The sequence below is a fragment of the Borostomias antarcticus genome (assembly GCF_949987555.1).
Source record: "Borostomias antarcticus genome assembly, chromosome: 4".
Taxonomy (NCBI): domain Eukaryota; kingdom Metazoa; phylum Chordata; class Actinopteri; order Stomiiformes; family Stomiidae; genus Borostomias; species Borostomias antarcticus.
This window is the reverse complement of record NC_140237.1, coordinates 12,933,688-12,945,269: the sequence shown is the minus strand read 5'-3', so window position 1 is coordinate 12,945,269 and position 11,582 is coordinate 12,933,688. Positions and strand designations below refer to the sequence as shown.

General features: G+C 43.4%; 2 protein-coding genes across 4 annotated transcripts in view; one reads left to right on the top strand and one right to left on the bottom strand.

The window, feature by feature from the left end:
- Positions 1-2,647, top strand: part of LOC311308548 (coronin-2B) — a gene marked incomplete at its 3' end in the record, with an annotated part of 26,046 nt that extends 23,399 nt beyond the window's left edge. The window contains exons 9-12 of the mRNA XM_084437516.1: positions 267-379; positions 682-772; positions 968-1,107; positions 2,513-2,647. Of these exons, the coding sequence (XP_084293642.1) occupies positions 267-379; positions 682-772; positions 968-1,107; positions 2,513-2,647 (479 nt within the window). The remainder of the gene's footprint in view (positions 1-266; positions 380-681; positions 773-967; positions 1,108-2,512) is intronic.
- Positions 2,648-5,388: 2,741 nt separating this feature from the next.
- On the bottom strand, positions 5,389-11,486 carry anp32a (acidic (leucine-rich) nuclear phosphoprotein 32 family, member A). 3 transcript variants are annotated; one of them, XM_084436807.1, is made up of 8 exons: positions 11,192-11,486; positions 10,231-10,304; positions 8,353-8,502; positions 7,778-7,900; positions 7,217-7,415; positions 6,993-7,105; positions 6,693-6,735; positions 5,389-6,560 (listed from the first exon to the last, which is right to left on the bottom strand). In XM_084436807.1, the coding sequence occupies exons 1-8, from the start codon at positions 11,262-11,264 to the stop codon at positions 6,475-6,477; spliced, it is 861 nt and encodes a 286-aa protein (XP_084292933.1). In that variant the 5' UTR covers positions 11,265-11,486; the 3' UTR covers positions 5,389-6,474. The 3 variants fall into 3 exon arrangements, with proteins under 3 accessions (XP_084292933.1, XP_084292934.1, XP_084292935.1); XM_084436808.1 differs by having other exon boundaries at positions 5,389-6,557; XM_084436809.1 differs by lacking the exon at positions 11,192-11,486 and having other exon boundaries at positions 10,231-10,348.
- Positions 11,487-11,582: the final 96 nt, after the last annotated feature.

The window sequence follows — 11,582 nt, the reverse complement described above, 5'->3', positions numbered from 1 at the left end:
TTGTCCAGACTGTGGTGTTTGTGGATGTGCTTGGTTAATACAGGTCCTGTGTCTCTCTCTCTCTCTCCCTCTCTCGCTCTCTCTCTCTCTCCCCCTCTCTCTCTCTCTCTCTCTCTCTCTCTCTCTCTCTCTCCCTCTCTCTCTCTCTCTCTCTCTCTCTTTCTCTCCCTCTCTCCCTCTCTCTCTCTCTCTCTCTCTCTCTCTCCCTCCCTATCTCCCTCTCTCTCTTTCTCTCTCTCCCTCTCTCTCTCTCTCTCTCTCTCCAGGTGTGATGCCCAAGCATGGGCTGGATGTGGGATCCTGCGAGGTCTTCCGCTTCTACAAGCTGGTCACCCTCAAAGGCCTGATAGAGCCCATCTCCATGATCGTGCCAAGGAGGGTGTGTGTGTGTGTGTTTTGTTCGATGTCTGTGGTGATTGGCTGTCACCACGTGTGGAGTAGACGCTGCTTCTGGTATCCGTAGACTGAGACTGGAAACTGATGTCATTGAGATTCCCAAAGCTTGTGCATCTATTATTCTTTGTGTTCAAGAAATCTTGTCAAATGTGAACACAAAAATATTCAAATGTGGGATTACTGTGGGCAACAGGGCAACTTTACATATTCCAACCCACAACCTTTGGGATTGGAAGTGGACCAGGCTGTTGATGTCCTTATTGTGGGTGTGTCCTGGTGTTGCAGTCAGAGAATTACCAGGAGGACATCTATCCCATGACAGCAGGAACAGAGCCCGCCCTGAGCGCTGGTGAATGGCTGAGCGGCATCAACAGAGGTAAACAACATGGCTGCCTCGACCGCACCATCTCCTGTCATGTCTGCTTCCCCCCCTTCAGCCAACAGCGGTTGAACTGAAGACAGTACACAATCTGACATTTGATAGTTGACTACTGCAGTAGCTTTTCATTTCATGTGTGGGTGTGTGTGTGTGTGTGTGTGTGTGTGTGTGTGTGTGCGCGTGTGTGCACAGACCCAGTGCTGATGTCGTTGAAGGAGGGCTTCAGTCGGCCCACCCAGCTGGTGTTCAAGGCCCCAGTGAAGGAGAAGAAGAGTGTGGTGGTCAACGGGATCGACCTGCTGGAGAACGTCCCCCCCAGGACAGAGAACGAGGTGGGTGGGGCGCTCCAGACCTGGATAGGTGTAGCAGGTGTCACTGCGTTCATCAGTATTGCTTCCAGGCTCCTCCCCCACGCTGGGTTGGATGTCGGGTCCTCTGAGTGCCAGAGCACATGACCAGCTACGCCACTGAAAAGCGATTGGATGGCGCGAGTGGGCGGTATTCATACTGAGGAGTGAGTTTAACAAATTCAACTCTGTTATATAGGTATAAGCAAAATGGTGGTATTTTCCTTAAAAGCTGTCAGATGTAGGACTGTTTAGCTTATACCTATTCAGTTTTTTCAGATCCACATGAAGCATCAACAGAGGATGGGGCTCGTTAGTCTATATCAGGATATAGGAGCTTTCCCATAATATTGTCCATTCTAATACAGTAGGAATATCCTAAAAGAGACAGTTCATGCGTCATCGCTGCACACCTCCAAACAAATGTCCATGTTGTAAACATTTTCATTGTCGTGGAAACAAGATGATGTCATTTCCTGTGTGTGTCGCTAACCCCCGCCCCACCTGGGAAACACAATAACGACATCTGTGAGGATGCTGCAGCTTATAATGTGTAGAGCACTTTGGTGATATGTTGTGTGGTTATGTTGTTGGTACCTGTTTACACTTGGTTTTAAAATACGTTTTGAGCGATCGGATCACAAGTGGACAGCGCTATATACAAGTGTAAACAACCACCAAGAAGCATTCTGAACCAATTACTCAAATCATTTGCCGATTTTGTTCAGGGACTACGGATGAAAACTAGCCTTCTTGGCTAATTCTGGTACATTCGTTGATGTACATTGTCCCTGCCAAATAAAAGGTGGTCTGGGACACATTTGACCACATATCTTTTGTATCAAATCAAATCAAACTTTGTAGAGCTTATTTCATATAGAGGCAACACAATGCGCTTTACAGAGAGCAAAGGGGAGGGACATAGATAGATCCCACCCCTACGTATTCCAGATTGAAGCAAAACAACAGTAGTGTAAGTGCGAGTGTGTCCTGATGCGTCCGGTCAACTAAGGCTGAAGTGACATAGGAAGTAACAAAACCTGAACACAAGTGGTCAGCTGGACACATTTGGAGACGCATGATGGACGCAGGTGTCAACAGCGATGTGTCTCACTGTCCACTTGTGAGTCCACTTGTGATCCGATCGCCTAAGACACTTTTTAAAATGAAGTGTAAACAGTCGGTAGTTGTCTGTTTGTCTGTCTGACGACTGCTTTATGGCACATGATGAATTTCGGAAAAGAACAATGAATAATCTATCTATCTATATCCATCCCTCCTCCCTCCCCCCTGCCTCCCTCCTTCCCTCCTCCCCCCTCCCTCCCTCCCTCCCTTCCTCCCTCCCTTCCTCCCTTCCTCCCTCCCTCCCTCCTCCGGGCTTTGGGAGCAGCTCCTGCGCATGTTCTTCCGGCAGCAGGAGGAGCTCCGGCGCCTGAAGGAGGAGCTGACGCAGAAGGACGTTAAAATACGCCAGCTGGAGCTGGAGCTCAACAACCTGAAGAACGCCTGTCCCAACAACGTTTGACCTCTGACCTCCCCCTCCTGCCCTGACCGCCAACGAACTGGCCTGTGCCTCTGACCCCCCCCCCCCCCCCCCACACACACACACACACACCTCTCCGACCGCCAACGAACTGGCCTGTGCTTTGATCGCCACATCAAGCCCACCACCTTCCAATATTCCTCATGATGTACCGAGCTGACTCTGTCCATTGTTGTGACAGAAGGGACACTGTATTAATGACCGGATAGTGCAGTGACTCATCATAATATAACAAGGTCATGATGCGTTGTTACGTTATCTTTTAGGATGATATTGTTCAGCTAACATGGTGGCACATCTGATCAATAATGTTTCGTTGCAGATAAAGGTTACAGTTTCTAGACATTTGTCTTTAAGTTATCTGTTTGTATTTTGCAAGACTTTCTTACATTATGATGAGTTAGCACTACATGTGATGGTTGCTGCAATGTTGCCCTGCCCCCCCCACCCCTCCCCGCCACAGTTGAGCCCCTCAGCGCACCCCCCGGGGGGTCCTCCCCCCTCCCCCTGCTACGCTCCGGAGCCGTCAGCGTGGCAACGCCTTGGTCATCATCACCAACCCTCACCAGGTACACAGGCAGGTCTGGGGAACAGGACTGACTCCCTCTCTCCCTCTCTGCCTTCCTCTAAAGCCTTAGTCTCTCTTCTGCAACTCAGCTCACAGCCAGCGGCAACATCTCAAGTGTTCAGAACCGTACGCAGCCCATGGATAAGCAGAACTAGAGGGTGTTGCATCTCCAGTGTTCAGAACCGTACGCAGCCAATGGATGAGCAGAACTAGAGGGTGTTGCAGGGACATGAACGAGAGGTTTAACAAGATGCTTTCTTTTAAGTGTTGGCTGTACCAAGCTGAAGCTCAGGCTGGCATACACAAACACAAATGGAGTCTTAATGGCAGTTTTTGTTTTTAATTGCATTGTTATTATTTATTTGTTATGTTTTACCTTTTATGCTAACATTGTAGATTTTCTCATCTAAATATGTCTTTGTTAGAGGCAATGGCTGCACAAATGATAATTGGTGCTTGATAGCTGTCCCAACAAAATGGGACAAAATTAGTTCATCCTCCTTTTCCAACAGTTGCTCTTCAATGGTATGGCTCTTTTAATCAAAAGAATACTAAATCTGATCAATTGGTATGTAAGTTGAGTCTATGCCTAACAAAACTGAATAACTGAAACTGAATAATTAATCATTTTTTTGTTCTTTACAGTTACAAACATTATATGAAATGTATCAACATTGTTATGATGTTACATAGCAACTGTTTCTAATTTACGCTGTACAAGTAGTTCAAGTTGCCTATTTTGGTTTGCCTATCAGTGGTATTACTAGCATTGTTGTCATAATCAGTTTCATACTACGGAAGGGGGGTTGTCTGAGAGTATGAAAAAGAAATCCACAAGTAATGACTATAATGAAATTAATTCCCCAAACACTCCTTGTACAGACGATTAACCCAAAACATTAACCCTAGTGAGGTCAGGAGCTATTCCTGATCATGTGACTTGACAATTAAGATGTTCACTTCAAAGGCAGGTGATTTTGTTAAAAGAACAGTGTATTCAATGACTGTGGAATGAGAGGGGCTGTACTGTAGGTAGGATGTAGCTCCTCCTCACAGCCAACCAGCAGCTAGTGAAGGTGAGAAGGACAGGTGAGGTTATACTATAGGGTCGTATGGTAATATAAGGTTAATATTACCTCCTTGGGTCATACAGAGGGGCAAGTGGTTGGTTTGGTGAGGCAATAAAATGTGGATACGGTGAGAAATGTTGATGAGACATCAAGATCTCACATTGTTACATGTAAACATTGTTAGAGCCTGCCACCTTATCAATCATTTGGATTGTTGTATTGAGAAGGGGGGATGTGGTGTGTTCGGCATGTCTTGAATAGACAGAAAGGGAGACTAATCCACCAGCACCACAGTTGTGTGTCATCAAAGTGTTTCTTTTCCACAGTTTTTGGTTAAAGCAGGGAGTGTTAATCAGTGGGATTTGTTTGGAATTGTCAGGGGCTGAATTTTTGATTAGCTATTCTTCATGATGAACAGTAAGTAAAATCCAACATAAAATCATCCATCAGATCTCTCAATCTTTCTATTTGAAACGGTGTTAACGGCACTAGATGATGTAGCCTGCTGTCAGCACTGGGATTTCCACGGGCTGTACCCCCACCTTTCCACGGGCTGTACCCCCACCTTTCCACGGGCTGTACCCCCACCTTTCCACGGGCTGTACCCCCACCTTCCCTTCTCCGCTCGCTGCTCCCTGATCAATCTACTGGATGTGTTGGAATAATTATGGCCTATGAAATAGCTTACACAAAGGGCCTATGAAAGGCACTCTTCTTGTAGTCTAGCCTATAGACTGAAAACATCAAACGAGTTTTCTAAATTATTTGCATTCAGGCCTATATTTATATTCACAAATCAGGCTAGGCTAGTACCTCTTAACTCTTCTGCAGGTTTATGGGACAAAAATGACCCACCACTATATTCAATATCAGAAAGAGAACCTAAATGATCTTTTTTTCAACTTTAAATTGGATGTTTCCCAGTGACCCCAACATTAGAACAAGAGAAACATTGCCTTTGTTCATATCTCCATGAAAACAGAACAACAGGTTCATTCAGTACAGGAGACCACAACATCTATATAAAAATGATTTATTGTCGAAGTGAGTGGAAGAAAAATGGTAATATGGCTCAACTCATTATCATCTTACTGAAGAGGGGTGGTGTTAACAGAGGTAGAGGTAGGCCTCTTTGACCAGTAACCCACATCATTATGAAAAGATCTTAAAAATTGACAATCTCTAGTTGTCCTTAACATAATGATTCCACAAATTAATATCAATGTCTCGATATCTGCATGTTGCACAGGGCTGCAATAGTTTACCAGTCCTTTCTACTTCACCCACCAGCTGACAAATATGGAAATGGCAGGTAGAAGACGCTTGTGTCAATCATCTCTCTGTAGATCATGTTTATGACGCAATACATATGCCAGGGCCTGGTGTATTCAGGCCTGCAGCACCCCCTACCATCAATATACTGGTACAGTTCAAAATAAGCCTGTAAATGTCTGCCATTATCAAAGAGAATAGAAAAAAATAGTTTTGGTCATTATTTACAAAGAACACGTAACTTCCGAACTATGAAAGCTGGGTATTTGAAGAGGATCTTTCCCACCAGGCAGACATTCTCTGCTCGGCTCAGAGAGACGACCCGTTGTAGTCATGCTGTTATCTTGAAGCAAGCATGATTACAGCCCTACTCAGAACATCACACAAACACAACGCACATTTAAAAACCTGTTATCATGAAATCCAGTAGTCAACTTTTAAAACATATTCAGACATGCATTTTGAAGGTTTTTGGTAATTCGTCTCAATATGCAAGTTATAGTAAATTGATAAACACCCTTAGGAATTAATAATATATCAGAGCACAATCTTTAAAAAGGTGACATACTGTGGTACTGTAGGCCTAGGCCAGATGTTACATACTGTGGTAGGCCTCAGACAGATGTTGGATATTGCGAAATGTCCTCCTCTGTCCACCCAGTGGTTTGCAGAGGACAGTAAAGAGGAATAAAGGGACTTAGAAAGGTACAAAACATTTTTAAAACAAATTTAAACAAATTTTGTTTCCAAATTTAAACATTTGTTTCTGCACAACACCCCTCTACCCAACTGGCCCATTAACTGATCTGTTCCTACTGCAGTATGAAATACAAGGGGTGAGGGGATTGGGAATACAAGGTTAAAACAGTCAGGTTACAACAGATCCTCTGAGGACTTCTTCAGTCGTCTTCATCCTCCTCCTCTTCCTCGTCCAGTTCTCCTTCCTCGTCCAGTTCTCTTTTCCTCTTCTGACCTCGCTCCTCTTCTGGGAAGAATGTGACAGATGTTCAGAACCAAGGACATACCATTGCTGCTACTTTCACATAACCCAAATGAAGGGATGTGGACAGTTGCCTAACCTATATTCAATGCCAACAGATGCACCAATCTTACTCACCATTGTCATCGTCAGCTTCACCATCATTTAGCTCCTCTTCCTCCTGAGAGAAAATAAACACAGCCGGTTCATGTTACAGTAGGTTCCCCGAGTGGTGTTCAGATAATTACATACAAAGCATAGCAAGTTGAATTCTGAGAAGTGACAAGTGTGCAGAATTGTAGGAGCCCTGTGGATGCTAAGAAGGCATGGTCATTTAGAGGCTGTACACAAATCCTTTTGGAACAAGCGAATCAGGAATTGATCAAGATCAAAAGCCATTGAACAGTATAGGACCAAGACTACCTCTCCATTTCTTACCTCTCCACTAATGTCCTCTTCCTCCTCTTCTCCTTCCTCATCTTCATCCTCTTCTCCTTCCTCCTCATCCTCATCCCCTGGTGCAGCATCTTCATCGTAGTCGTCTTCAACCTCTGAAGTCAAAAACAAAGGAGTTGCATTAAAAAATGTGCCACATTTGTGGTTATGCTTTGTGCATCATGTGGTCTAATATTTATTTATCCCGACTTTAATTTGAAACACACCATCGTCGTCATCCTCATCATCGTCCAGCCCCTTCTCATATGCCTCTGCGTCGGAGTCCGGGGCTTCCTTGTCGTCTTTGTCGTAGCCATCCAGGTACGTCAGCTGGGGAAGTAGCTTGAAAACGTTGTCTCTGTAGTCGTTCAGGTTCGTCACCTCGCAGTTGAACAAGTCTAAGCTTTTAAGGGTCTCTAATTTTTTCTATGGACAGAGAGAGAAATTCATTTGTTTTCATTTGCTGACTGTTTTCATTTGCTGACTTTGTACATTCTCATTAATGGTGCGTTCGTTTGTCGTCGGAGCTGGCAAGTCGCAAAATACCTACCTCCGACCTGTGTGCATTCGAGCTATATACCATTATATCAGTTACCTAGTTATATCTAGTGCATTCGAGCAACTGGGGGCTGAGAAACATATCCGAATTTGCGATGAGGAAGTGCGAGTTCATGCGGTGTTTTATTTAATAATTCCTAGTAGCAAGTCGCAATTTGCCACCTCCCAGTTATAAACGAACGCACCATATGTCTTACTAGAGGTTCTAGAACATTCTCATCAAGTCTTACCAGGGGTTCAATTGTGCTGAGGTCTTTGATTTTGTTGCCGCTGAGGTTGAGGTGTGTGAGATTTGGGCATTTTTCTGCCAACACTTCAAGCCCACCTGAGATCCTGTTATCACTGAGTTCAAGCTGTTGAGAAAAATGACACAATCAACAACCAATCAGTCAGTCAAATTATAATAGTATATGCTTAATAAAAAGGTGCAGTATGCAGTTTGTGATTTCCTGTTAGACTTAAAGACTGTTGAAAAATGCAACGAACAAAATCCTCACCCCTCCCTTCAAACCTTTCTCCAAACTGGGGGAAAACAAATGACTCACTAGGCAGGTACTGGATGTAGGTTGGTTGCCAGTTAAGCCATCCAATCATTTCAAGCTGGCAACTCAAAATGATTGGACGCACTTATTACAGTCCTGCGACTTCCACAGATTACGGATTTATTTCATTTTAGTGTCATTTGGAGCAATTTATTTATTGAATTCTGCCGGGATAATGAGAATTGCAAAAAATATAACATGCTTCTCAAACCGCATACTGCACCTTTAACATAATATCAACAGTGTCATGAAATATAACCAACCTTTTTCAGTTTGCTTAGCTTTGGCAAGTTTGCCACCGACGTCAGCCCAACATTGATTGTACTTAGAAATTCCAATTCTTCAAATTGATCTGTGAGGCCCTCTAACTTGCCTTCATTTGATCGACAGTTATCGAGCACCAATTCTTTCACCTGGAGAAAAACAAGGGAAGAGGAAATAGCCTTATGAAAAAAACAATTCCCTGTAGTATTTTGCCTTCAAGTAAATAAATAATTATACTGTCCTAGCAGTTTTCAGATCGGTTAAATGGTTGTGGTTACGTGTAGGTTCAATCCTTGAGACCAAACCTATTCATTTGTAAAATACTAGTTGAATCACTTAGTCTTATGTAAAATAAACTAGTGCTTTTTTCTTAACACAGTTGGTATGAGGTTCCTTTTGATAAAACATGCAGATGACATTGACTAGTCGTCACTACATCCAGGATGAGACTGAGTTTCAGTGCATTACGCCTACACCCCTAAAGGATGGGTGGAGAAGGAAACAACCACTTTGTTGTCATCAATTCTGCATTCACAGGGCAGTTTAGGCTACGTTTTTACGCAAACCACACACGGACGACAGTTATGGTAGGCCTAATATGGAGTTATCCTCCAAATCGACTACAATGATACCGTGCGAAGTAAGACGGTTCACAACATTAATATAATTGGCATTAATGATTTAAAGTGTAGGCCTATAGCTCATTAGCCTAGCTAGCTATAAAGGCGAAGACAACCTACGAATCGTGCACTGGGTCATTCAGACAGTAGGAGGGGCAGCAACGCCGATTAGAAGTGAGCTAAAAGGCAATTGTTACATTGTTGCTTTCACTTTATCCGCGTTGAGGATCGTATTCATAACAACTGCTCGGTATGCGGGAACGATTGCTGATCTGCGTTCAAACGGCAACTATTATTCTTAGGTGAAAATGTTGTCTTTGTTTCTCGGTAAAATGGCGGCTTGTCCTAGATCTTGAAAAGTGGAACACCGCGGTTCAGAGCTGTCTGATAAGCAACGCGCTGAGATGGAAATGTAGCCTAGCCTAGGCTATATGATTAAGTTCTTAAATGTTTCATACACTGGGCCAACCATGATGCAAACCACGTCTTTTTTTTATCGGAGTAAAGGCACGAGGCAGACGTAATGCAAAAGTAGATGCTTTCTGCCTGGTGTAGCCTATTTTCTGTCTATTGTCAAGCTCAATATTATTGGAGTGTGAACGCATGCAAATGAGAAAATCCATATGAGAGAGCTTTACAAAACCTCGTGTAGCTTGAATAACTAGCGAGCTAGGTGAGTCATTTGTCTTGTCTAATGCTGAGAATCCCAGAAGTCTTGATTAGGACATCGCACAATTATAGTAGGCTGTCCAATTTCCAGTAGCCATTACTGCGTAGGCTATTATTAACAAGAGTTGTGAAGCGATCCATCACTAACCAGGATGCCAAAATCAAGGACAATCAGTCAGCACATAGCCCAACTACAAAGGCTAAGGCAGGCGAAAACTACGTTTAATTGTTACGAAAATACACGCAAGCTTCACATTTTTAAATCAGATGTTAAAGAAATGGGCGCGTTACAAAGTTAGAAATGTGTCTTATGTACCGCCTTGTTTATACGGCTATTATTATAGGGCTCTGGTGCATTCTCACAAACTGCACAAACACGCACGCTTTAAACCATTTAAAGTTAACCAGCAACCCCACAGCGACAGTCGGTATGAAATATGCAGGAATGGAACAAGTTAACACAATTCTCTGGATTATTGCAACATTAACTCAAAACTTTGTATCCCCGTGCTACATCTGACGAAAGATAGGCTACCGAATAGCTCGAAAACATTTCAAAACCATTTTGACGTCGATTTTAGAGCTTACATCAGATGGCGTGCGATTCCGCAGTTCTAGATGAATTCTTTTCTTCATATCCATCTTTAGGCAACTATATTCCACTGATAAGAAACCAAGTATAAATACTTTTGTATTTTTGTGCAAATGCAACCACCTCTTGAACAGGATTGCTGATGCTCATTCAAACTTGATCTTCTCTGTAGGCGGGAATATGTTTTGGGATGGTCGTCACCACTGACCAATTACAGTCGCCAAATAAAGAGGGAAAGGATTTACACACGATCACCCACCAATCAAATGCGATTTTAAAGTTGGGTGGGGTTTCCTGGATAAAGTGTGTGTAGTTGTTTGTTGGATTCCGAATTACGTCCACGATTTAACTACGTGTTTAAATCATTCTTTGAACACATTTAAATGGGCTATCATACACAAGCGTTAAGTAGGCTAAGCTACAATTTATGTAACCAAAAGTAAAATGATACAGCTAGCCTATAAATCAGGGGACATCTAACGAAAGGAAAAATACTCAAAAAATAATATCAAAACTCGAAATAAGCTCTTCCGTACGTGTAACAAACTAGCCTGACTACTAGGCCTAATGCAAGACACTCACTCGACCTCAATCGCCTGCAGGGTGATCTATTTCTGTCAATATTACCTAAGAGTAGACTACAATGAAAATGTTGAAATACCCTACTCGCCTTCTCTAGGCTACTATAATATGCTTTGGGGAGTTTCATTCGAGACCACCATCACATGTGTATGATTGACGTGAACATGGGTAACTCATTCAGAGTTTTATCCAACAGAAACGTCCGGAAGGGACATTAAGCTACAGAAAAGCAACATTCACAACATTCACGCCGGCAGGTCGGGAGAAAAACAAGGTCACCTGACCAAACTGCTTCGGCGCCATTTTGACCCTAAAATACAACTGCATGAAATGTAATTTATTGATGATTGAAACGAACAAAATCATTAACATTACCTATAATTGATGCCAGTTCTGTAGGGCGCTCCGACACTGGTTTAAAAGCATGGAAAGCGTAGAGCGATTGCATGGTAGGCTACTTTATGCACCAACTTGTTTGCTGCCATGATTTCATAGAAATCTCTGTCGCATTTTATGTCATAGATGCGTTTCAGGTGATTTCGTGAGTCTCTCGCGCATGATTAGAATCTTCCTTCTCTCCCATGGGCAGAATTTCCGTAACGTGCCTGATGTGGAACCATTTTGGGTATTGCTTGTCGCATAAGCGAGAACCATATTTCCGTTGGGTGTGTCTCACTACTGTAGCTGCCCTGCTCTGCCTGCATCTGCTGAGAGCTGCAGCCCACTGCGTGCTCCGGGTGCGTAGCGGGGTTCACGTTGCCCGACC